Source organism: Diplotaxodon limnothrissa, linkage group LG7, assembly GCF_057381915.1.
Source record: "Diplotaxodon limnothrissa isolate DT_005_m linkage group LG7, D_limnothrissa_male_GT1.1, whole genome shotgun sequence".
Classification (NCBI taxonomy): domain Eukaryota; kingdom Metazoa; phylum Chordata; class Actinopteri; order Cichliformes; family Cichlidae; genus Diplotaxodon; species Diplotaxodon limnothrissa.
In genome coordinates, this window is record NC_140602.1 from 49,810,872 (window position 1) to 49,835,151 (window position 24,280).

The following is a 24,280-nucleotide window of genomic DNA, read 5'->3' on the forward strand; positions in this document are numbered from 1 at the left end:
AGCTCCTCATTTTCTCACCATTACGCTGGACCAAGAGGCACCACTCTGACTACTCCATTATCGCTGTCTTCCTCCAGAAAGCCTTTATTTTGCCGCATTTCCTCTCCTGCCTGCAACGTCTTGATTTCACATGTCTAACATCATCTCTTAAAAATATCTTGAAGTCACCAGGGATCAGACTGTAATCTCTGTGGCTCTTCACTTCAGAGGGGGGCTGACGGCAGACTGACGACCCCTGGAGACAGGAGCAAGAGTCACAGCCACAGTGGGAGAGGGGAAAGGAGGACACTATTGTTTCTCGTGCGGCCGCTGCTGAGTGGAGCAACATAAGGAATGCCTGATGAGCGCTCGGGCCAAGGCAGGCGAGGGCACTGCCCCCGTCGTAATAACTGGATGATAGAGGGAGAGGATTGAGTGGAGAGAAAGAGGAGGGGAAGGCAGGATACAAGGAAGGCAGAAGGACAAAGGCAGTTGAGAGGAGTGGTAGATAAGGACAGACAGAGTCATACAAACAGTCATTGCAGGTAAGAGGGAGCGATATAAGAATAAGGGCGAAATGACCTGGGGAAGAGACCCCATCGGCCTCCAGCATATCATCTTTGCACTCAACAGTCCTGTTTAAAGTCAGGGCTGGGCAGCTGGACGATAGAAGCCAATAAAACCTCTGAATGCTGAGTGCTGGATGGGTGATATTGAAATTCCTCTATGCATGCCAGAAGGACCTGGGATTGTTGAAAGGTTGATAACGGAATAAACTTCCAGCTCATGTTTACTAAGGAGAGAGAGTTTTTCCTAAAACGTCAGTCTTGAGACAAATGTAATGAACAAGCAGCAAAAACATTCAAGTAATGCATTGCATGTCAGTGGTTACATACTGCAAGCCTTCGCATCTGCTCAGATGATGCTGTCCCTGCTTTGAAAACAATTTGCATCTAATTTGAAGAGGTTAGTACTGTAGAATACGAGTGTATGCAACAGGCTACAATGACCTTTGAAGGATTAAATTGAAGATATAGGCCTTTTTGACTTGTTATAATGGCTTACTTGGTTACTTAGTTTGTTACTATTTTAATTTCATGTGTTTGTCCTGTGTTGACAAGGCAAAATGCATACCATGAAAAAAGAGCTGTTAACACTATTGCACTGAAAATTGTTTTTGTGTCTATTGAACTATCCCTCATTTATATTCATATTTTACAAGGAAAATGGGAAATAAATGCAGCAATTTATTGAAACATATGCAGACATAACCAGCAGTAAAGTATATGAGACGAAAACTGAGTTTGTAAAATAAAACCTTGAAAGTCAATATTTGGTATGACTGCCTCTTTCTTCAACAAAGCCAGAACTTAGGCAGGCTTTCTTGAAGTAGCCTTCAGGAATCGCTCTCCCGGCTTCTTGAAGGACACTCAAAGCTCTTCTTTGATCATAGTCATGCTGAAAAATGAAGCCTGCTGAATGAATGCTTTCCAGATGGTATTGCACAGTGGATCAAAATCTGGTGGTGCTTATCTGTGTTCACATTCAATTCATCAATTTTGACAGATGGTTGTAGATACTCTCTCCTATATTCTGTTGCAGCTGATTTTCAGTTCGGTCCAGTCTTTTCTCCCTCTTTCCTGATGAGGCTTCAGTGAGCAGTAGATGGATCAACAGCTATCAGACCTGTGTCAGACCTATGATTTTTACTTCCTATTTCTTAGGAACATGACTTTCAGATACTGTTCATCTGCTGATGTGTGTGTGTGTGTGGGGGGGTATGTTTGTTTTTTCTTCCTCCACTTGTCTAGTTTCATCAAAATCTTTAAGGACACAGTGCACAGCATGCTGAGATATGCCAAGTTTTCAGCTCATAGATCTTTGGGACTCATCTCATTGGTACAGAAATATTATTTCATGCCTTTCAAACTGTGTTATCTTTGGCATTTTTTGTAGATTCAACTAAAGAAATGGGAACAAATGATGTGCTTTTGTGACAGGCTGCTAGTAATAAAGTGCCTAAAGATACAATTTAATACAATTTGCCAAGATGTCTGTTATGTGTAGAAAGACACTGTGTTCATCGCTCGAGTTAAGTGTTTTATTGTGGTTAGTGAGTCATACGTAAGTTAAGTGGTTCAAGAAACAAACAAGCAAACATTTCCCTGAAAATGGTCACGTAAAAGGACTGAACATGAGTGAAAAAGCAGCCATTGTCCAAAGAAAAACTTTAAATGACCTTCAGAAAGCCAAGACCTGCTCAAGACCACTTTGAAAAAGTACAAGAAAGTCTGGCTCTTTCGAAGCAAAATATAAACTAATGACAGGTGACTCTGGACTTTTGCGCAGTACCTTACCCTGTACTGTATTACAAATAAATGAGTAGAAAAGAAAGGAAAGTTTGCAAGCTCACCTGGGGACTAGTAGCTGGGGGAGTGGCTTTTTATGTGTATGCCCTTATGCATCACATGAAACAAAGTGAATGATGAGCAGTAAAAATGTTCTTAAGTAATGTGCTTAACTGTACTGGAGAATTTCTGTTTTCTGTTAATTCACATTCATTTCCAGTTAATGCTGGATTTGCAGGTATTATAAATAGCCATAAAACATCAGCTTATAAAATATGTTTTTGCATGTTATTGAAATTATAATCCACAAGACTCTTGGCTTACTTAAGTTTTTCTGCGTCATTTTGCCGATTATACTTGTGTGCCTTCAGTTAATCAGCTCGCAGTGTTTCTGCATTGTAATACTTCATTGGAATCAAGCGTGTTGGAAAACTCATCAACGAGCACACCTGAGCATTGTGACCAATGCTCAATTTACTGCAGTACCGAAGCAATCCAGCAGGAGCGCTGTCCGTCAAGTATTTAACATAGAAGAAGAAAAGCGATACGTCATGGCGGCTGACAGTTTACGATGATTTAACGAAAACAGTAAAGACTCGTGCAAGTTGGATTTAAAGCGTTTAAACCGGACGCAGGAATAATAAAACTCCACCGACAAAATGCTAATAACTTTGAAGACCTTACAGCAGCAGACTTTCAAAATCGACATCGATGAAGAGGAGACGGTGAGAGTTAATAATCATGCATTTTGTGACAGGGGAGTGGAATGGGAGTTGAGTATGTCCTGAAATCGACATGATTTGTTTTGACCATTTCCAGTTTTGGCGTTTTATAGGCAAGTCTGGGTTATAACGTAAGATTCTTTTTGGATGCGTCTGACGTGCATTAGAAGTTCGGCTTAATGCAGATGCGCATTATTTTTAAAAACCAATCAGGAAATTGTTTTTGTTTTCAGCATTTAGCCGTAGCCCACTTAAGGCTCCAAATGTGAGTGTTACGGGGGGCGGGGTGGGGTTGACAGGTTAGCTTGAACCTTACCATTTTAGTGTTTCTCAGTCTTTTTATGTTAGCTTGTAAAACTTATTGTAATTGGAACATTTGGGTTAAGGTAAAACAAGAAAACATTGGTGCCATTTAGAGAAAGTAGTGTTATTTAAAGTAATTAAAACATGTTGTACTTGTTATTAAGCTTGTATAAACTCCCTTTTGTCTTTGGGTAAAGATATAAATCTTTGAGCTAGCGTTAGCTTTAACCGTCGGCTACTGAAGGCCGGCTGGCTACAGCACATCTCATTACATCTCATTCTAATATGATTAACTTTAGTGCAGACACTTTACTTTTACTTTCGACGTGCTTGTATGCATATTAGTCGCCAGATTATAGTTGCACTGCTTTTAAATGTATGGTTTTGCATAATCACCGATGACACAGCTGACACAGTTGGGTCACACTTTGGACTTTTACTCCTGTTAGCGTTGCAGGGCTGGACAAAATGGTGCCAGTAAAACATCTTAATGGTTTTGTTGGTAAGGGATGAAAATATGAAGTAAAAATGCATATGTTTATTTCACAGGTGAGGACATTGAAAGAGAGGATTGAGCAGGAAAAGGGGAAGGAAATCTTTTCAGTTGCCGGACAGAAACTGATTTATGCTGGTATGTTATATGCTCTTGTATCTTCTTAACTTCTTTCTTTCTTCAAGGAAATATTCATTTTTTAAAAATTACTTTATTCTTTTAGCCCTTTTTAAGCACACAGTTACAAAGTGCTTCAAAGTTTGGATAAAATCACACATTAAAGAAAAGCGTCAAACATGCCAACATTGGCTTACATTCAGTCCTACATACACACAACTCCAATAAACGCATAATGAAACATGAGTGAACATTTAAGAAAACACTAACAGTCGTTTAAACTACACTGGTCCAGAATTTAGGAGCTACAGCCTCAAAAGTATGATCACCTTGAGATTTAAAATGAGGGCGGGGAACTGTTAAAAGACCCTGATCAGATTATCGAAGAGGTTGACAGCTGTTATAAGGTCTCAGTAGTGTTGCTATATATGCAGGAGCTGATTTTTTTATTTGTATTTTTGAGTTGTAGGCTAGGGCTTTTTTTAGGTTTACAGTTCAATGAAAGACGACCATTGCAGAGCCATTGAACTGACTGAAGTTGTCCCAATTTTTGTTGCTTTTTGTATGTATGCTTTTAAACCATTATTGGTATTATTGGCTGTAGTCACACAGCCCTAATGACCAGTTAGCAACCTGCTGTCAGCGACCCACTGGTTATCCCCTGTTGCTAGGGAAAATGTGCATTCCCTGACCAGCTGTCAAGTGGTTGCAGGAAGTTACTAGTAGTGGCTATATGGAATTGGTCACAAAAAGGTATTCAGTGCTGCCCTGAAAACCTTTGAACTTTAGACACTAAAGCGTTGATTATAGTCTCAGGGTTCGCTCAGGTCCTCATGACGTTTCATTGTCACACTGTGAGTGAGAGTTGAGGGTCTGTGCGGATGTCTACATGCCTGACTGTGTCTGGTGATTAGCAAATCGTCAAAAACAGTTGGGCAATCACAGCATCGCAAGGCGACCAGGGCAGAATGAACACTAAATTTATCCATTTTGTTAAGAACCAATTTATCCATCCATGGTACCCATATCTGTACAATTCCCCTTTGAAATAATGCAAAGACGGTCACACGTGCAACAACTCGTGGAGGGAAATTGCCCTTAGCATCAATGTTGGCATTTTGAATTGAGTCGTAGAGGGCCTGTACTTCCGCTATACGTAGACCCCCAGGCAACTACTCATGTGAAATCAAGTCCTCTAGACAACCTTCAAATGTGCTTGTAAATACTATAATAGGATTAACTCACACATCTCCAGTGTGCGTGAACACATCTGTAACCTGGTCTTTACATCAGTCATGTCTTAGCAGACTGCTGCGTTTGCTTGTAGTTAATATGGAAGACAACAACTTGTCTGCAAATACACTTGATGTACAAGCTGTGTGTTAAAGAAGCTGTGCGAACTGTAAACAAAACATTCATCTTCAAACTAAAGGTTGTGTCTTTTGAAACACGTTGGAGTTGCAATAAAGCACTGCTTTTACTTTGAAGGTGAATGTTCTGTTTCTAACTTGCGTTGCACAATCGAGTGTTTGCGGACAACTTGGTATCTTCCATGTGAGCTTTTGGCGACCATGATAGTCGGCTAGCAAACAAAAGAATAATGAGGGTGCAGTCAGCAACCTCCAACAACCGCTCGTCAACCAGTGAATGAATACATATTTTTTTCCTAGCCTTCAAAGGGTTTCCAGGGTTACTGGCCAACCCTTTGTTGGGCTGACTAGGCTCTAGGGCTATGTGACTCAGTCCTTAATCAAGTATATTCAGGGAACCTGTTGCAATTGAAGTCACCACAAATGCTAATTTTCCTTTGTTTAAATAATTTTTGCTAGTGTCTATATTTCAAAAAGTGCAATAGAGGGAAAAGCTGCATTAAAAATATAGATTTTTGTCTCCCTCAAACTTAAGTGACACAGCTGAGCTTTTGTGTTTTTGAAAACCATCGGGGGCTCATTGTACTTTAGAAGCTTTGTCTATATAACAATACTGTATTGCCATTTAGACCTCAGGGTTTTGCTTGACCTGCTAAAAAATTCTCCGACATACATAAAGTACAAAACAAAAGCCGTGTAGCAAATCATATCATGAAGAACAAGTTGTGGTGATAAATTCAGATGATTCATCTGTTTACTGACATAGTTTGATATTATCTGTTGTTGAGGTTAAGGGAGGGAATGCCCTGAAGTTTTGACTTTTTTTTTTTTGTGTTACAGGAAAAATCCTCAGTGATGACTCACCGCTCAAAGAATACAAAATCGACGAGAAGAACTTTGTGGTCGTCATGGTGACAAAGGTTTGGGAATTAGGAATAGTTTTAGTAAATTGCAGGTGTTCTTTGTCAAGCACATCTTGTGATGTTTCTGTAGAACGCCATGTCCTTGCATATTATGAGTACAAGCTCATACTCGACTATGATTCGGCATTTCCAACCACTTGTCTGCTATTAAATATCCTCTTCTGCACAGGAACGAGTGCTCACAGCATGATCAGTACAGTATGGATAGAAGGTCACTGTTTAGCTCTGCTGTCTATTCCACTGCATGGAAAATTAGTTGTTCCAAGCAGGGATTATCCTCAAAACGTACAAGAATTACTTTTTTACGATTTTTTTTTTTAAATTTTTTTTAAATTTTTTTTTTTTTTTGGGGGGGGGGGGTGTTTTTTGTTTGTTTGTTTTTTAACTCTATTGTGCTACACAATGGTCCCCTGCCTGTGAAAATGTGTCTATAAGAAATAGGCTGATTGTAGCCTTCAATAAGTTTGTAAACTCTCCAACCAAACTTAAAATAGATTAAAAAATAAAGTGCAGAAAAACATAAAACAAAAACAAAAAGTTTTAATTTGTTAATTGGCTCTTTTATCTGCACTTTCATGTGAGCTACTGTACTCTTTCTCTCTCCACTCCTGTGCTCCCTGTTTCGCAGAGAATGTGTAGTTTACACTGTGTGTCTGTAGGCCTCTAATCTTATTTGCTCAGCAGTGCAGAGTAGTCTAGAAAAAATACTGATAATAAGAAGCCAAATATTGCCCAAAATATCAGAACCCCCTCTTCTACATCACTTCACAAACTTCACACTGGAGTCCTGAGGAATACAGCCGCCACAACTGAAATAGATTGCACAGTCCAGAGCAAAAGTAGGCCCAACAAAGGTAATGAAAATCAGTTTCTCCTAATGATGAGTAATGTAAAAGTAGCACAATTACTTGGGCTCTGATTCATGTTTGAGGCTGAGTTGTAAGCCACAGAAAATGAAGGCAATGTCTTTGTGTATTTAAAACATGTTGTTGTTTTGGGTATGAGCAGGTGCTTTTACAGTTTTATACTTTGGAGAATGGTGTAGTTCCAAGTTTAAGATCCATGAGGTAAAATGCTGATTATGAGAGAGGAGCGACTGCAGTGCCAAAATTGTTGCTTATGTATCTAGAAGCTATAGGTTTATGGTATTAAAAAATGAGGGCTGTCCCAAATACCTACATCAATAGTGAAGTTTTGGGCCTTCTAAGGATTCACATAGTCACATAATCGGCTACAACCTTAGAACTTTTTATATCCAAGCAATCGTTCAGTGAGCAAATCCTTGTCTTTGGCTGGATATTTCCTGAGGCTGTCTTTTTGTTGCTCACACTGTCTGACCCATAGCAGCCCACTGAGCTTCCTAAGGAATCAGTCCCAAATTCCATGTGATGCGACAGCTGATCCAGCAGAGAGCAGCCTTAAGTAAAATACAGCCCAAATTTACCATTTTGATTACAACTAAAAGAGAAAAAAAAAAAACTACAAATTTGTTTTGCAGCCTAAAAAAGCCCCCGCTGCCTCACAGCGTTCAACAGCAGTGCCTGCTCCCAGCACTACAGCTCCAGCTGCACAGTCTGATTCATCATCCACTTCAGACAAACCAGCAGAGCAATCTTCTACAGACGACAAACCAGAGGAGAGCCAGCCTTCAACAACTGAAGCATCTTCCACTTCTGTCGGGTAAAGACGGGCTGATGCTTCTCTTTAACTGTTCAGTGTGTGGCTTTGAGAAACGACTTTTAGACCTAATCCAAGGTCTCCTTCTGTTACAGACGCTCTGGAGATTCAACAAACTTAATCAGTGAAGCAGTTTCAAATCTAGGTAAGCTTGTTTTTGTGAGGTTTAGTATTCTATTGCGTTCTATTGTTGTTGGATTTCTATTTTTTCTTGTTGTTGTATTTGAGGGGAAAGATTTTATAATGGCTAAAGTAGGGCTGTTTGATATAACAATATATATCGGATGACTGTATAAAAACGTCTATCATTTCCTTTTACGCTATCGTTTGTTTCGTGGTGTCACAAAATAAACCATTTACGGCAATAATTTTTCATCGTTTTGATGGTCACTGTAGTGGCTATATTAATTTCTTAAAGTTTTCTCTTTCTCTTATATTTAATATAACCACACTACGGACGGACAAGCGCCTGTTTTTATGCGTTGTCGTTAGCAACAACAACGGTAAAACCATCGCGTGTCCGCTTTTTTATTTTCCACATAAAGCTTTCACAATAAAGTTCAAGATACTGTTGAGACTTTTCAAAATAAACTAATTCACATGAAAGAGTATGCAGTGTTTACGGATGAGAAGCAAAAAAGAGCCGCCAGGTGCTAAAAAATAAACCCTAGACTCAAACGTTGGAACGGGCTTTTCCCCGCAGCACGCCGTGCAATAAATATTCACAAAGAAAATAGCGGCTGTTACAACTTATGTCTAAAAATGTATCGTTTCATGCATCGGTTAAAACACTCGACTCCAGGTACATGATGCGCAGCTGGAAACACTTCACGCAAGTCGAGCTGCCCGAGATTCACAGAATTTAAAATGTTAATTTTTTATTTTTTTTTATTTTATTTTTTTTAATATCGTTATCGATAGATGTCTTATATCAGGATATGAGATTTTGGTCATATCGCACTAGAGATGGCACGATACCACTTTATGTCCGATACCGATACCGATATCATAAATTTGGATATCTGCCGATACCGATATGAATCCGATATAGTGTTTTTTAATCAACAAAACTGTTTTTTTTAAAATATCTTGCTGCATTTTGTATAAGTTCATACTCAAGTTTAAAACAACAACTACACTAAAGCTATTCTGTTATACCTGTATGCAAAAAAAAATATTTCATAGTTCAGCAATACTGATCAATCTAATAAACTTAAACCTACACCATCCTCCCTATTCTGGTATTTTAAAGAGTACTTAGCATAAATATTAAGCAACCTAACTAATAGGGTTCCAACTCCCAGCAACAACAAAAATAAATAAATAAAAAATAGGGAACCACCCCTCACGCGCCACCTCATGATGCTTAATCGACGTAATCAACCTTAATTTGATGAAGTGTGAAAAAAAAAATGCACAGAAATCAATTATTTTTCAAGAAATATTAAATAGATTCAACATCTTTCTTCAACAAAATTGCAGACTGCACAGATGGTACCTTCCCAAAGGAAAAAGTACTATAGCTTACTAGGGTATATTAGACTTAATAGTTACTATATACAGTAATTGACTTCTATTCATTTTGCATCAAATTAAAACTTTGGGTGTCAGATAATTATTTATTAAAAGCTAGACATTTTAAATGAGAATAAGAAAGAAAAGTATGTCTTTGTGCCCCCTTTTCCCTGTTAATGCCCTATCGGCCCCCCTGGCTAAACTTTGCTAGATCCACCCCTGCACAGTTACCAGCGTCAGCTACGTAGAAAAAGATCCTGGAGTAGAAAGTAATATTAAATACATTCTAACAACAGCTGATCAAGCTTAAACGTGCTGCTGTTGTTCAGCCGCTGGTTTCCTCTTTCTGGTGCAAAGTGGGCCAAAAGCAAACTAGAGACACGGACTCGCGACAGAAAAGCCGATCAGCTGATCGTTAAGCAGTTTCATGATTGAAGTAGCAGCAAGAAGAGGCAGTCGCTTGTTAAGCTTAACGCAGGAATGCTTTACAAACATTCAGAGATGGACTTACAAACTTGCTTTACTTCTCTCTGGATAACTTTGTCGGAGATGAAATGCCGGGTTGCTAGCGAAGCTCCACATGCTATCCAGACCACCGACAGGTCCCGCATGCCACAGCTGCTCTATCACGTGATGCATACTGCTCCGACGTGCTAACGTTCTGAGGCGAGTTACGGCGTGTTGCAAGTTTTGTGAGGTGCTTTCGTGATATTTAATGGATCGGATTACATTTTTTATTTTTCTCCGATATCCGATCCAGTAATTTAGGTCAGTATCGGACCGATACCGATACGTAATATCGGATCGGTCCATCTCTATATCGCACAGCCCATGTCCCTGTTGAAACCGAACATATATGCAGATATTGGGTCATTACAATGTTGCACCATTGAGCAGAAGTTCCTAAGTTTACTACATTCTTCTAGAAGTGGCTGATGACGTACTAAATGTCGGAAAGCAAAACTTGACTTTCAGTTTGTAATAACGAAATGTTCCGTCTTTGTGTTTGTATCCGTACAGTGACAGGCTCTTCATATGATGCCATGGTGAATGAGATGATGCTCATGGGTTACGAGAGGGAGCAGGTGGTGGCTGCTCTGAGAGCAAGCTTTAACAACCCCGACAGAGCTATGGAATACCTCCTCACAGTAAGAGCAGTGAAATTTTTAACAGAGTATTGTATATTCAGTAACTGTGTCATAGCAAACAAACAGGTGTATGTCATCAATTTCCCCACAGGGTATCCCAAGCAGAAATCAGGGTAATGCATCAGGTCGTGATGCAGCGGCGCCTCCAGCGAGTGGAGCTCCAGCTGTACCCGCAGGCAATGCTAGTGCTCCTGCCAATACTAGGTCTTCACCAAGTGCTGGGGGAGGTAAATGGCCTTATATTGTTCTGCAGCTTCAATGAAAAAATGTTTTTCTTTGTTCTTCTTCCTGTGGCTCTTTTTTTTTTTTTTCCCCCCCCTTGTCTTTGTGTCTTTTTTCTTTCAATTTTTTGCCTGCGCTGTGTGACTCATACTTGTAGGCAATCCACTGAACTTCCTAAGAAATCAGCCCCAATTCCAGGTGATGCGACAGCTGATCCAGCAGAACGCAGCCCTTCTTCCCGCCCTGCTGCAAGAGATCGGCAGGGAAAATCCAGAGCTGCTGCAGGTGACAGGACAGAGCCTTATGTGTCAAAAAATAAAAATGTTGTTGGAAACATGGATGTAGTAAAGGCTTTTAACATAATTCTTATTTAATATAATTAAGGGGTTAAAAAGTCACATTTCACTTAACAGGTCACTTGACCAGTTCATACTTCTACTTACTCAATGCAAGATTAACTGTTTTTCCAGTTTGGATAGAATACACCTTCCCTTTGGAAGGCCTGATATCAGTGTTAAGTTGATAAGCTATATCCCTTACTCTGAAGGAGGGGCTCAGAGAATCATTCTTTTATATTTGAGGAAGCATCAGACTGAATTTAAGCGTTACAACAAATAATTTAATGAAATAATTCTAATTTAGTGAAGTGGTATTTTTAACATTTTTTTTTGCGTTGCTCAGTTCAAATGTATGTATTTGCATTGCTTTCTTTTAGCTAGTTGTGCACTTGTGATAGTGATTCCCATCTTTACCGTGAAACCGAAATCGTATAAGTTGAAGAAGAGTCCTCAAGCTTACATAATGGGAATTTGAAAAGCACCATGACTGGAGATTTTCAGTTATGGCAGATGTGAAATACCTCTGCTCAAACTGCTCACACTTTGCTGTTAGCTTCTGCTATGCTGTTAGCACTCAAATTCAAAATTCAAATTCAAATTTTATTTGTCACGTACACAGTCATACACAGTACGATATGCAGTGAAATGCTTAGACAACTGCTCGTGACCTAAAGGGAAAAAAAAAAAAAAAGGAAAAGGCTATGAATAAGATAGGAAATAAATATGAAAAATTAAAAAGGGTAAATTTAACTAGGAAGGAATAAAATATAAATTAAGGTTAAAAATGAAACAACTGTACAACAAAATACACAGTATAGAACTATATAAGAATGTATGAAGTAATATAAAAAAATATATATACACACACACACACACACACACACACACACAATAACAGCAGCTGTACAAGTATTAACTGGAAATGAAGAATATAGTGACCAGAGTTGTGCACTCCACATTATGTCTTGTGCAGTGCAAATATGCTTTAAGTGATGAAGTGAAAACAATGTCCAGAATGTTCAGTGTGTGTGTAAGAACCATATGTGTGGGTCAGTACTGTGTGGTGGTGTGATTGAGAGACCGTATCGCCTGCGGGAAGAAGCTCCTCCTCAGTCTCTCTGTGTTGGTCTTCAGGGAGCGGAATTGCTTTCCTAACCTCAACAGAGAGAACAGTCTGTTGTTGGGATGGCTGAGGTCCTTCACGATCTTCCTGGCCTTGGTCCAGCACCGCCTGCTGTAGATTGAGTGCAGGTCAGGGAGCTCGGAGCGGATGGTGCGCTCAGCTGACCGCACAACCCTCTGTAGAGCTCGTCTGTCCTGCATGGTGCTGTTCCCGAACCAGGTTAAGATGTTTCCCGTCAGGATGCTCTCTATGGTGCACGAGTAAAAGTTCCTGAGCACCTTGGAGGGCAGTTGGAAGTCTCTCAAGCGTCTGAGGTGGTAGAGACGCTGTCGGGCCTTTTTCACCACGGTGTTGATGTGACAGGACCATGACAGGTCCTGCGTGATGTGAACTCCGAGGTATTTGAAGCTGTCCACTCTCTCCACTGGGCACTCGTTGATGACAGGGGTCTGGTAGTTCCTCTCCTGCTTAGTGCTGAAGTCCACTATCAGCTCCTTTGTCTTACTGACGTTTAGGAGGCTGTTCCTCTGGCACCAGTTCTCCAGATTCCTAATCTCCTTCAGGTAGGCCGTCTCGTTGTTATCAGAGATCAGGCCCACCACGACGGTGTCGTCAGCAAACTTGATGATGGTGGTGGAGCTGGTAGTGGCCACACAGTCATATGTGTACAGAGAGTACAGCAGGGGGCTCAGAACACACCCCTGGGGGGCTCCAGTGCTGAGAGTGGTGGAGGCTGAGACATGTCCGCCCATCCTTACTGCCTGTGGTCTACCAGTTAGGAAGTTGGAGATCCACTGACACATAAATGACCTGAGTCCCAGATGCTCCAGCTTGGTGGTGAGTGTGGAGGGAATTATGGTATTAAATGCAGAGCTGTAGTCTATGAAGAGCATTTTAACATAATTCCCCCTTCTAGTGTCCAAGTGAGTGAGTGATGTGTGGAGGAGATGAGAGATGGCATCGTCTGTGGAACGATTTGGACGGTAAGCGAACTGTAGTGGGTCCAGTGTGTCTGGTAGTGAAGAAATGATGAAGTCTCTGACCAGGCGTTCAAAGCACTTCATCACTACTGAGGTGAGGGCTACAGGGCGATAGTCATTGAGAGAAGCAGGGTGGGGTTTCTTTGGGCCAGGAACAATGATGGACTCTTTGAAGCATGTGGGGATCACCCACTGAGATAAAGAGATGTTGAATATCTCAGTGAACACAGGAGCTAGCTGGTATGCGCAGTCTCTGAGGATACGACCTGGGGGTCTGGTCCTGCTGCTTTCCTGGTGTTCACTCTCTTGAAGGCTCTCCTCACATCATGCTCGGAGATGACGAGCACGTTTCCGGTGCTGCCAGTATCACTCCTGCCAGCAACTGTTACACTGCTGCTGACTCACAGTTGGCAAGGAACACAGAAATGAAGAATTGCTTCAGCCTGTTGTGAGCATATCTAATCTGGCTTTTCAAGTGGGGAATAGTCTGATATACTGTCCATATATCAGATCAGTTCATTCCTAACTTGGCATATTAACAAGTTTAACCATAAGATTAGAAAAAAAATTATATCAAAATTGCTCTACATTGAGAGCAAATTGTAGAGTGATTGTCTCCCCTTCCAGGTTGTCTCCTTAGGCACCTCTGGACCGTTTCCAGAGTAGTTTCTGTTTTTAGTACGCGTCCTAGGACTCCAAATCTGATTACTTGCACCACTTCACCATGGATGACCAAGGTCTGAGTCAGTTCATCAAGTTAAGAATGCAACAAAGAGCTTACGGCATGAATTTGTCTCTAACTATAAACTATAAACATACAGCTCTGCTGTAGCCTGTAGCATAAAGGGGTGTCTGAGGAAGAACATTAAACTCAAACCACCTAAACTGTGACACGGGCTGTAGTAGCAAAAGCGCTGGAAGTAGTGGAGTGCTGCCATGAGGAGACTACTTATAAGGGGAGCGCAGACAAATTGACTTTAAGTCAGAAAATATGTATTTTTTTTTAATTTGTTTATTTTAGAAGTGAAACTTTCTGGCTTCATGTTGTGTTGAGTTGTGTGACTGCACAGCAAATTCATGAGATTCCAGCTGCTTTGTGCAAATAAACCTTTAGACCCTTGGTGTTTGCGAGTCTTGTGACTCTAGGAAACTACTATACCTAATCACCTATTTTTTTCTAATTATAAAATTATCGTTTGTAGTCTTTATTTTTAATGTATTATTTATTTCTGCAGTAGAGAGTTTCCATTGCTATGGAGTCTTCTTTTTATCTACCACACTAGGAGATCAGCAGCCACCAAGAGCAGTTCATTCAGATGTTAAATGAACCCGTCCCAGAGCCAGTGCCAGGAGGTGGCAGCAGTGGAGCAGGAGGAGGAGGAGGAGGAGGAGGTGGCGGCGGCGGCGGAAATCAAATGAACTATATCCAGGTCACACCACAGGAGAAGGAGGCCATTGAGAGGGTGAGGAGAACGACACATGGATGACACATGACACATTTTCCATAATTGCAAAGCTCAAGGCTCCTTTACCAAACATGGTGGACTATCTATGTGAACCAGTTTCCCTTACATGTCACATTTGTGCAACATTTACTCAACAAAATGTCAAATGAAGGGATATTACTGACTGGGGAGTATGTATTAACGTATTGATTGACTAACTTTAAGCTATGACTCTCTGATTCCAGCTAAAAGCCTTAGGATTTCCAGAGGGACTTGTTATACAAGCCTACTTTGCTTGTGAGAAGAATGAGAACTTGGCTGCCAACTTCCTTTTACAACAGAACTTTGATGAGGATTAAACAAGCCATCTTCATACCACTTTCTCTATGTTTTGATTGCAGATTTTTTTTTGATAAATGTGCACAATAAGCCTTTTAGTTTCCAAAAAAACTATTTTATTCACCACTTCCACGTTCTACTTTCTTTGTAACACTGGATCTTTATCAGCTGGTGGCTGCTGTACGAGGGGAGGATTTTGTTTGTTATTGGTTAAAAATGAAGTAAAAATTAAATTACAATAATTTTGCATCAGAAATAATCTGTTTATTATTTGTTATACTTAAGACCAGTATGTTTTATGTTAAGTTTTTTTTCTGTTATGTGAGATGAGTTCTGGGTTCATCTGAAAGGTTCTGACAGTATTCATGCACTCTTATTTGATTTTTGGAGTTGACTTAAAATGGAGATTTGAAAAATTAAAGTGTTCAACACAAGCAACGTGGAGTTTTGTTTGTATTTATTTATTTTATTCATCTTTGTTTTTCAGCATGAAAAAACACCACGATTAACTGCTTATCTGAGTTAGTGTTGTGTTTCGGAGGTGGATCTGGAGCCTGTCCCAGTAGGGTACACTAAACTGGTGAATCTGCAATACGCATAGATGGATAGATATGCATGCATTTTAACATGTGTGGTGTAGGGCTGGGCGATATGACCCAAAATTCATATCTCGATATTTTTTAGCTGGATGGCGATATAAGATATATATCTCGATATATTTTTTTAAAGCCATAAAGTAAGAACAAAAAGAGAGTTCTTAGTCAAAGCTGTGTCCCAGATGTCACACAGGCACTTTTATTAACATAGAGCAGATGTACATAAAATTTACTCAAAAATAAATTATGAGCATTTATTAAATAATAATGCTCCATAAATAAAAGAAAACAATGTTGTTTTTGTGCATAACAAAAAGCTCACAATTGTGCAGTCAAAATGTGAACTAAAAGACGCTGAGCACAATAACAAAGACAGATTTCACAGCTGCTCTGTTCCCAACTTGTACTGAGTGACTGACAGCCTGGAGTTTGAAATCCGCTTCGCAACCACGTCTCTTAACAGGTGCCATTTATAGTCCTTATCCGGTTGTTCAGTCTGACGTCACTAGCCGTGTCTGGGCCTAAACTCCGCTGCAGGTCCATATATCAAACGATCACTATGGGATTACTGAGAGTTGAAAAACTGTCTAAAGTCTTTCATCTTTAATAAAATGATCAGCGTTCTGCTCTACCAGGTGTAACAATTGAGTTTAACATCCAGGCATCCATGAAAACGGAATTTATGACATTTAACGGAGTTAGAAGTTAGCAGGGAGTTAGCTCGCTAGCTTCTATCTAAATACAATATAGCATGTCCTGACTGCGGGGTTTTGGAAACAAATTAAAACGTACAGCTCTGTTATCACTTCCAGCATAAATGAAGACAGAAAACTAAACAGCAGTGACGTTTGTAGGGTTACTGAAGTTGGGCTAGCTGGTATATAATGATGTGCTACGTGACCGCTAGCGACACAGCTATGTTAGCATAATATAAACAAGCTAACTTTTTTTCCACTCGATAAAAGTTAATGTGAGTGTTCTCGGTGGTCAGGAACAAATGTAATCGCATGGCAGGATGCTGTAAAAGGACCAAACTTCAGCCAGGAGAACAACTGAGATAATCCATCCGCAATACGAGGTTAGTCATTCATATACTGCTGCATGGGCTGGGCTGTAGTTACATCGTAAGGTTTTAAAAACTGAGCTTAAATAAATGATTAGCGGTAATAAAAGCCGAGGGAGGTCAACAGTGGTCGCTGACTGTTTTAGGAGCTTTTTGAGATCAAATAGAAGAAAATACATAACATTAAACATGTTAACAACACAAAAGCCATATTAAACGCAGACTACTTTAGACCCGGAAGTAGGATTCGTCGCGTCATCACTGAACAACCGGATACACAGTAGGGTAATATTACGTTGAAGCACAGTACGTATCACTCCGCGAGGCTCAGCCGTAATGCTCCGACAATCCATCAAGCGGTGCAGCTCCGTAGCTTACTAAAGTCGTACTAAAACATTTTTTGACAGATTGCTGAGCGCCGTGTACCACATAAAATCGGTTCGCGGCCATCAAGCACAACCAGAATTCATACATAAGGCGCGCTGTCAACTTTTGAGAAAATGAAAGGATTTTAGTCCGTGCAGCCCCTCTGGGCTGCATGGCGTTAGCGTGGTTAGCTAGCTAACACGTTGACGCCGTCCAGCCCCACGCACGGGGCGATGCGCAGTAACTCGTTAACGGAGATTTGCCGTGTCCATCTTGTCGCTTCCTGCAGGTGAAGCGATGGGGGACGAGGAGGAGTTGTGTTCAGTGAAGGAGAGGCGAGGCCGAGTAACATTGCGTAAAGACGAAAGTGGACGAAAGAGAGGCAAACCTGCGGCTCCACAAGTATAATTATAACGTAACATAGACTATATCGATATAAAGGATATTGTCACATCTTATATCTCGTATAAAAATATATCGATATTTTTTAAAAACTCGATATATCGCCCAGCTCTAGTGTGGTGCTATGGAGAAGTATTAGCCTTCTTCCTGATTTATTTTTTTTATTTTTTTATTTTCAAATAATCAAACAAATGTAATATTATTGGTAACTTGAATAAATACAAAATCCAGTTTTTCATTTATTAATGTGAAAATGTTAATGTTCCCAAACTTGCCAGGCCTGGTGTAGGAAAACGCCTGAAAACCAGTTGTACCACATTTGGAGGAGATGATTTTTCAGAGCACTGTATAAAGAGGGTCAAAGCTTTGGGAGAAGTAATACAGTGCTTTTTTTTTTTTTTTTTTTTTTTTGCTGTTAATAAATGTGTATACTCACTTTTACATCTATATGTAAAAAATAAATAAACACACATACACAAGAAATCCACAATCCGTCTGACACTTTAGTCATTAAAATGCTGAATTAAAAGACATTGAAAATTAGCATATTCTTTCTGTAGCAACAAGCACTACAAATGACACCTGCAATTATAGCCGTCTGGTTTAAGAAGTGTAATTCTTAATTAAAAGGGAGATTCTGAAGGGATCGTGCTGTGCTTGAACCAAATAAACCTATAGGGGGCAACATAGACCACAATATATTTCCAACTTCCAAGCCTGAAGATGTGTGACTGGGGGCTACTACTCACAACAAATGGAAAGCAATGCTACCTGCATGGTCCACATCCTTCTTTTCCCCTTGTCATCCCTGTGCTGTGGTACTTAAGTCTCTAAAGAATGCTGTAATGTCCTAACTATAGGATGCTTTTTCCCTGTAATCAGTATGTGATGTTTTGAATCATCTTATAAATTCATATTGTTAAAAAATTATAATAAAAATTTTGTATTATTCAAAGGCTGTACACTCTCAAAGAGCAGTAAACCTCAGAGACACAGCAGCACCACTCAGGCGATCACGTAATCCTCAAAGAAAACAAATCCAATGGAGGCCACAGTACAAATTCACTCAGGATTTAATTTAAGGTGAGTCTCTATGGGTTTTTGTTATTATCGTTGCTTCACCACAACATCTGATCTCAGGCTTCACCCACCTGCCAAGTGCCACTTTAATAAATGTAACTATACAGCAAATGTGTCAACATCTAAATACACAAGTAAATACTCATACATGGGTTCTTATGTTTTTACCCTTTTCTTTCTTATCAGGATGTAAATTACTTTTTTCTTTCTTGATAAATTTAATAAAATTCTTTGCAAGGTGCTATAATGTCATCACGCTACAAATCCAAATACTTAGTGATAAATAACACAGCTGTTGCAAACCCAGTGTTAGATACAGTGGTAGATTTATTACATTTTGACATCCCCTGTCAAAATGAAGGGCTATTTAAATATCTAAAAATGATCACCATCTGTATTTTAAACTTATTTGACATACATAAAAATAAGTACGGTTATTATAGTCCAAATCTCTACGAGGTCACACTGTGAGGCCTGCACAGTATAGGTATAGAGCCTTAACGGCTCAGCAACATCACCTTTCTACTGAGCTCTTTTCAGTGCTGTAAGTCTCAGGTCATCTATCTCACCGCAGCATATCTGAGTGCTTGTACTCCTATTGTGCACATCGGTGTCAGATTTGGTGTCACCCTTGAACGTCAGCCACCAACTCAGTTGTCCTCCCAATTCATCCGCCTGACAGGTGGAAAGAGAACTCCATGGAAGTGCGACATTGTAGGAGTGAATTTTCTTTGGAAAACCTTTTTTAACGGCAACATTGTGTTAGGTCGCCTGGAGTGATCTCACCATTACCACAGAGGTCAGTGCAGTAATCTTCAACCTACTGTAAAACTTTTTTTTATAGGACTAATGTCTTTCATCCTGCCAACTGTTCATGTCTTTAGATATCAAAGGTTGTCAATGAAATGGCATAAAGGTCATAAAGATTTTTCTTCTTATACCAAATACATTTTATTATAATGTAAAATACAAAACAATAACAAAGAATTATTATTTACAAATGTACAAAGTTCAAGATTATATTACATATTTTGGCTATAAACAAACAAATATTTGTTCAGAGTTATTCATTCAATACAAAAATACAAGCGTCTCATATAAATTATTGCACTTTGCAGCTGCAGTGCATTGAAGATTGCCATCACCTTTAAAAAAAATGAAGTGTTTACCTGATTTAAGTCAGATTGCGGAAGAGAGGTTTCCAAGAAACACAAAAACCATATGGCACTTTTTCATTTCACCCTTTTTGTATAATCTTTGGTACCTTTTATTACAAAAAAACCCTTCAGAGTCACTGAGCACCATTCTGTATAAATTAACATTGTACCTGAAATCAATGGCATTGCAGGTGAAATGTGTATATAAATATATATGTATTTAATTGTACAGTGTGTCGTTTACAGGGCCTATGAAGACATGTTGCTGGTAAAGGCCTCTGGAGATGTTTTTTCTGTTGCTCCTGGTTTCCCTGACAAAAATACACTTCCAGTTCGAAAAAACCCCCAAAAAAACAGTTGGCACCTGGTCCTCCAAGTTTTGTCGGTTAAATAACACAAATTCCAGTTTGGTCCCTTTCATAAAAAAGTTTACAACCCTGGCTGAGAGGTCTTGTCGAGTCACCTGCACAACGTGCGAGCACGGGATCAGTCTTGAGAGAAATTCTTGGCTCTTAAAGATCCAGCGCTCTTTCATTTTTGTTTCTTGCCATGAACACCACAGCTTGTCTTGTTGCTTGACGCCAGTTTGAAGGCAAATCGTGGTTTAAAAGAAAAAAAAAACTGTAGGTCACAGGTTTGTTCAGGGTTCTGCTAACGTACATATATGTCCCCTTCCCCGCCCACTGGAGCCTTCATCCACCGACCATCCAAGTCTCATAAGTGTCTCTTCATGTGGAGAGCTAGGTGATCTGACCTTGAAAACGCCCGGTCGCATTTCTGGCACTGGAACGGCCGGTGGCCTGTGTGTTTCCTGTAGTGGCGGGTGAGCTCATCCGAACGCGCAAACTTCCAGCCACAGCCCTCCCAGTCGCAGTGGTAAGGCTTCTCCCCTTTGATGGAAACACAATACACACAGAGCGGTTAGCACTGGCCCTGAGGTTAAAAATGGCCCAGCCTTCCCCACATTCAGGAGAAAAAGAGGTCCATCCTGTCCTGCAGCTAGTGTGTAAAGGCCAAACCATCCGGCCTGGGGTTTGTATTTGAAAAGGGATCAGTATCAACCTGTTTTACTGCACCTGCTAAACAAGTCCCCCTCCCAGCCCCCACCCTTCCAGCCCCTATTCAAACATGTTTGTCCATAATGAGCAAGTGATGTTCAACAAGGAAACTATCACGAAAATAAGAGAATAAGCTTAATGAGAGCGTGCTAAGGCTAAAAGCTAACACTAGTGTAAGCGGACGCCAGAAGCGTCAAACACCCATCTGCATACCTGTGTGTGTACGATGGTGCGCTTTAAGGTGCGAGCTCTTTGTGTATGTCTTCCCGCAGCCGACAAAGTCACACGTGTGTGTCGCCACTCTCTTCCTCGGCCAGGACCGTCGACCACGTTTAGGCTTTGGCTCCTCCGGCATGCAGTCACCAGTAGATATCATGAGGGGTTCTGTGGAGTCAAAAAACAGAGGTGACAATAACTGTTATCATGGTCCCTAATCATACTCCACATGAGCAGAGAAAACTTATAACTATATCAGAGGTCACTGAACAGTGGGGTAGGCTTATAGCCGATATAACAGAGGCATAAAAATTCAATATTTGTTTAAAAAGAATGTATCTTCTGTCTCGAACTTTGAAGGGACTCAGAAAACATCAGCCTCTCTTAAATCATATAAAAGGCTTGTGCAAAATAAAGCTGCTATTCTAAAAGCTTTAATACTTCTCTGCAAAACACTGCACAGTGCCACAATTAATTTTAAAAAAACCCACCACAACAGAGAAGTGGTTCGTTTTAATGTTTTAAAGTAACAAACAACACAGATTCTATAGAAATTCAAATTCTGTATGCGGGCTAGACTTTTAAAGAGTTTTACGAGGACAAGATCCTTTTAAGTGCAATACTTTGAACCAATGGCTCGTTTAAAACCATTGACTCTGTATAAGTTGTGTTCTTAGACAGATTTTAAGAAAACACAGTTTTAAGAACTCTCTATTATAATAAATGCTCTCTAACCTTGGTACTGCATGGATGATGTCTGGGCGTAGGACGTGTATCCCGGTGGCGAACTATGGTGGTATCCCTGGGGAGGAAGAGGGATCTGAGAGTGGGAATGGCCCAACACCTGGTGTTCCCGGCTCAAGGGGTGGTCCGGGGAGAGGGAAGAGGATGAGGATAACCTGCTGTTTGTCATGGAGCGCCCTCTGCCATGGAACCCAAGATCCAAGTGGCTGGGACGCTGCTGCTGCTGGCTTCCTCGTCCATGGGAGTTTACTCCAGCCAGGTGTAGGTCCATGGGTTGTGAGATGGTGCAATTACTGGGGTTTTCCTGCTTTATCCTGTGGCACGCGAAGGTCGTCGAGGCACGTGAGGGAGTCGGGTCTGACACAGCGTTAACACAGGCCTTGCTAACATTCATGCTTTGGTTGTAATCTCCCATGTCCATTGTTGTCTTGACTACAAACTTCCCATGGAGGCTCGTGGGTTGGAGGTAAGCCGGATCCAGCTCGGGTCTCATGAGCTCGGCCACGAAGCCTCCAGAGGGCGAAACATCGTTGATGTCTGGAATGGTGTAGAGCAGCTCGCTGGCAGTTCCCTGAGGGGAAGGGAGAGGGTAAGATGAGGTGAAAGACCCAGGGGAAGGAGACAGTCCCTGGGCAGAGGTGCATGCCATGGCATCCTCCTGCTGTTGCTGCTGCTGTTGTTGCTGCTGCAGAATAGAGTTGGACAAAATAAAGTCATAGTCTAAGTCCAGGTCCAGCTCTGTGTCTTTCTTGGACATGCTGGTGGCAGTGGGATGGTCTGGGTCGGGGCAGCTGCTTTCGTCTGGCACGCTGGATCTCTTAAGATGGGACAACTCCTCCTTCCATCTCTACGGGAAAGTTATAGAGGCAATTATGAGTGTGCTGGCACAATTTGATCATTTGTGTCATGTTGCTGTTTTTACAGGCACAGAGTCGAGAAAATGACACTAGGGTTTTATCCTGTCTGTCCTGCTTGAAAACAGCCCTAAAACAGGGTAATTTAGAGTGAAGGGAACCTGGATCTGCAGTATGGAGACTGATTATTATGACAGCTTAGCTACAGAGCTGAGTGTGGTGCAGAAAGTGTCCTTGGCTGTAAGCACTTCCCAAGAATACTGATTTGTAGCTGAAAGCACGAGAAGAGGCACAGGTATATCTGGTGAATAAAGAGTGGGCCCTTTTTTTAATGATCAGACTCAGAATAATCTTCCTTTCAATATTTTGAATTTGAACTGCATTTAATTGGAAAGCTAATCGAGCTGGATGCTCTCCACGGAGCAATACAGTAGCCCATGTGCGCTTCCCGTGCATGTCTCACTGTCTCCACGCTAAAGCAGCCTGTGTAAACTGGTGCACGCCCCATTGGAGCGTGGTGTCAAGCCCTGGCTGTAGTGTAACAACATGGGAGAGACACATTGGAAAAACAAACACGCTAGAAATACACTGCACCCAATTCTTTGATGCTTTTTTTATTTTTGTTTTTTACCCCACACAGTGCTATTTTTTTTGGCATGCGCGCATAATATGAAGTGACCACAGGATACTCACTAAATTGGCGTTTCCTATAGATTTACTCTTGATAGTGGGGCCGCTGGCAAAGGTGGATATGGAGGGCAGAAGGGTTCCACCTAATGCCATCTCGACGTCATTTGGAGGCTGCCTGAAATTTAAACAGAAAAATAACGTAAATCCTCGCGGGCTGATCCCTGGGGAGAGCGCAGGCTGTTGTAGTCCAACAAGGAGATGTTAGTCAGTCAGATGTTGTCATTAAAAGTTTGTCAGGTCCACACCTCATCGCTTAGAGTTTATATATACACACATATATATAAATGTATATATATGCGGAGTCCCGTTTGAAAAGATTCTTCTGAGGATGCGGCTGCACTGCTTTGAATATCCCCCGGATTTTAAAGTTTCTGCTCCGCGTCGCGCATTACACTTTGGTTCCAGGACATGCCACCGCGAACGGGTTAAAAGCTGCCGGGCTGCTGCATTTTTAAAGCTGAAACGATGCTAAACGGGAAGATAGACTGGGGCGACGGGGCAGGGGGGGAATCCCTTGCTCCTGTTGCCATGCAGGGACCGGCAGTCTGAACTGAGGGAAGCGCGTGAGAGGTATTCGTCTTAAATCACTGGAGCGAAGGGAACCGCCTCTGTCGCCCCGGCAACAAAACATTAGCGGAAGGGGGAGGAGGGGAGGGGACTGGAGGGAGAGGCAAGGAGAGCGAAAGATTGGAGAGAGAAGTTTGTTTGTATTCATAGCAACCGTGACTCTCCTTACTTTTTGTTAGTCGTGCGAAATGTGGTTGAAGAACCGCGTTGTTCTAAATTCTGCACACGGCTGACATGGGAATACCTGAGACTTTCGTTAATAACGACTGGAGAGTCACCTGACGTGAGCAGGTGATATTAGGGCCTAGTTTCATTAGCTAACCCTGAGTTGTAAAAACACCAGGTACCTCTGCTTTTGGCGTATTTATCCAATAACAACAACTCTATTTGTGTTTGTCATTGCTGCGTTTGTTTCCCGTCGTAATTGTGGATTTGTTATTTAGTG

The 24,280-nt window shown here is 41.0% G+C and overlaps 2 protein-coding genes across 2 annotated transcripts; one reads left to right on the plus strand and one right to left on the minus strand.

Moving 5' to 3' along the window:
* The first annotated feature begins 2,872 nt into the window (after positions 1-2,872).
* Positions 2,873-15,471, plus strand: rad23b (RAD23 homolog B, nucleotide excision repair protein). The gene is made up of 10 exons (XM_085358335.1): positions 2,873-3,052; positions 3,902-3,983; positions 6,173-6,252; positions 7,754-7,935; positions 8,028-8,077; positions 10,468-10,595; positions 10,687-10,822; positions 10,975-11,102; positions 14,542-14,721; positions 14,949-15,471. The coding sequence occupies exons 1-10, from the start codon at positions 2,987-2,989 to the stop codon at positions 15,060-15,062; spliced, it is 1,146 nt and encodes a 381-aa protein (XP_085214461.1). The 5' UTR covers positions 2,873-2,986; the 3' UTR covers positions 15,063-15,471.
* Positions 15,472-19,590: 4,119 nt separating this feature from the next.
* On the minus strand, positions 19,591-23,802 carry klf4 (Kruppel like factor 4). The gene is made up of 4 exons (XM_085358336.1): positions 23,272-23,802; positions 21,716-22,571; positions 20,978-21,148; positions 19,591-20,596 (listed from the first exon to the last, which is right to left on the minus strand). Exons 1-4 carry the CDS (start codon positions 23,359-23,361, stop codon positions 20,421-20,423), a joined length of 1,293 nt encoding a protein of 430 aa, XP_085214462.1. The 5' UTR covers positions 23,362-23,802; the 3' UTR covers positions 19,591-20,420.
* Between the last annotated feature and the right edge of the window lie 478 nt (positions 23,803-24,280).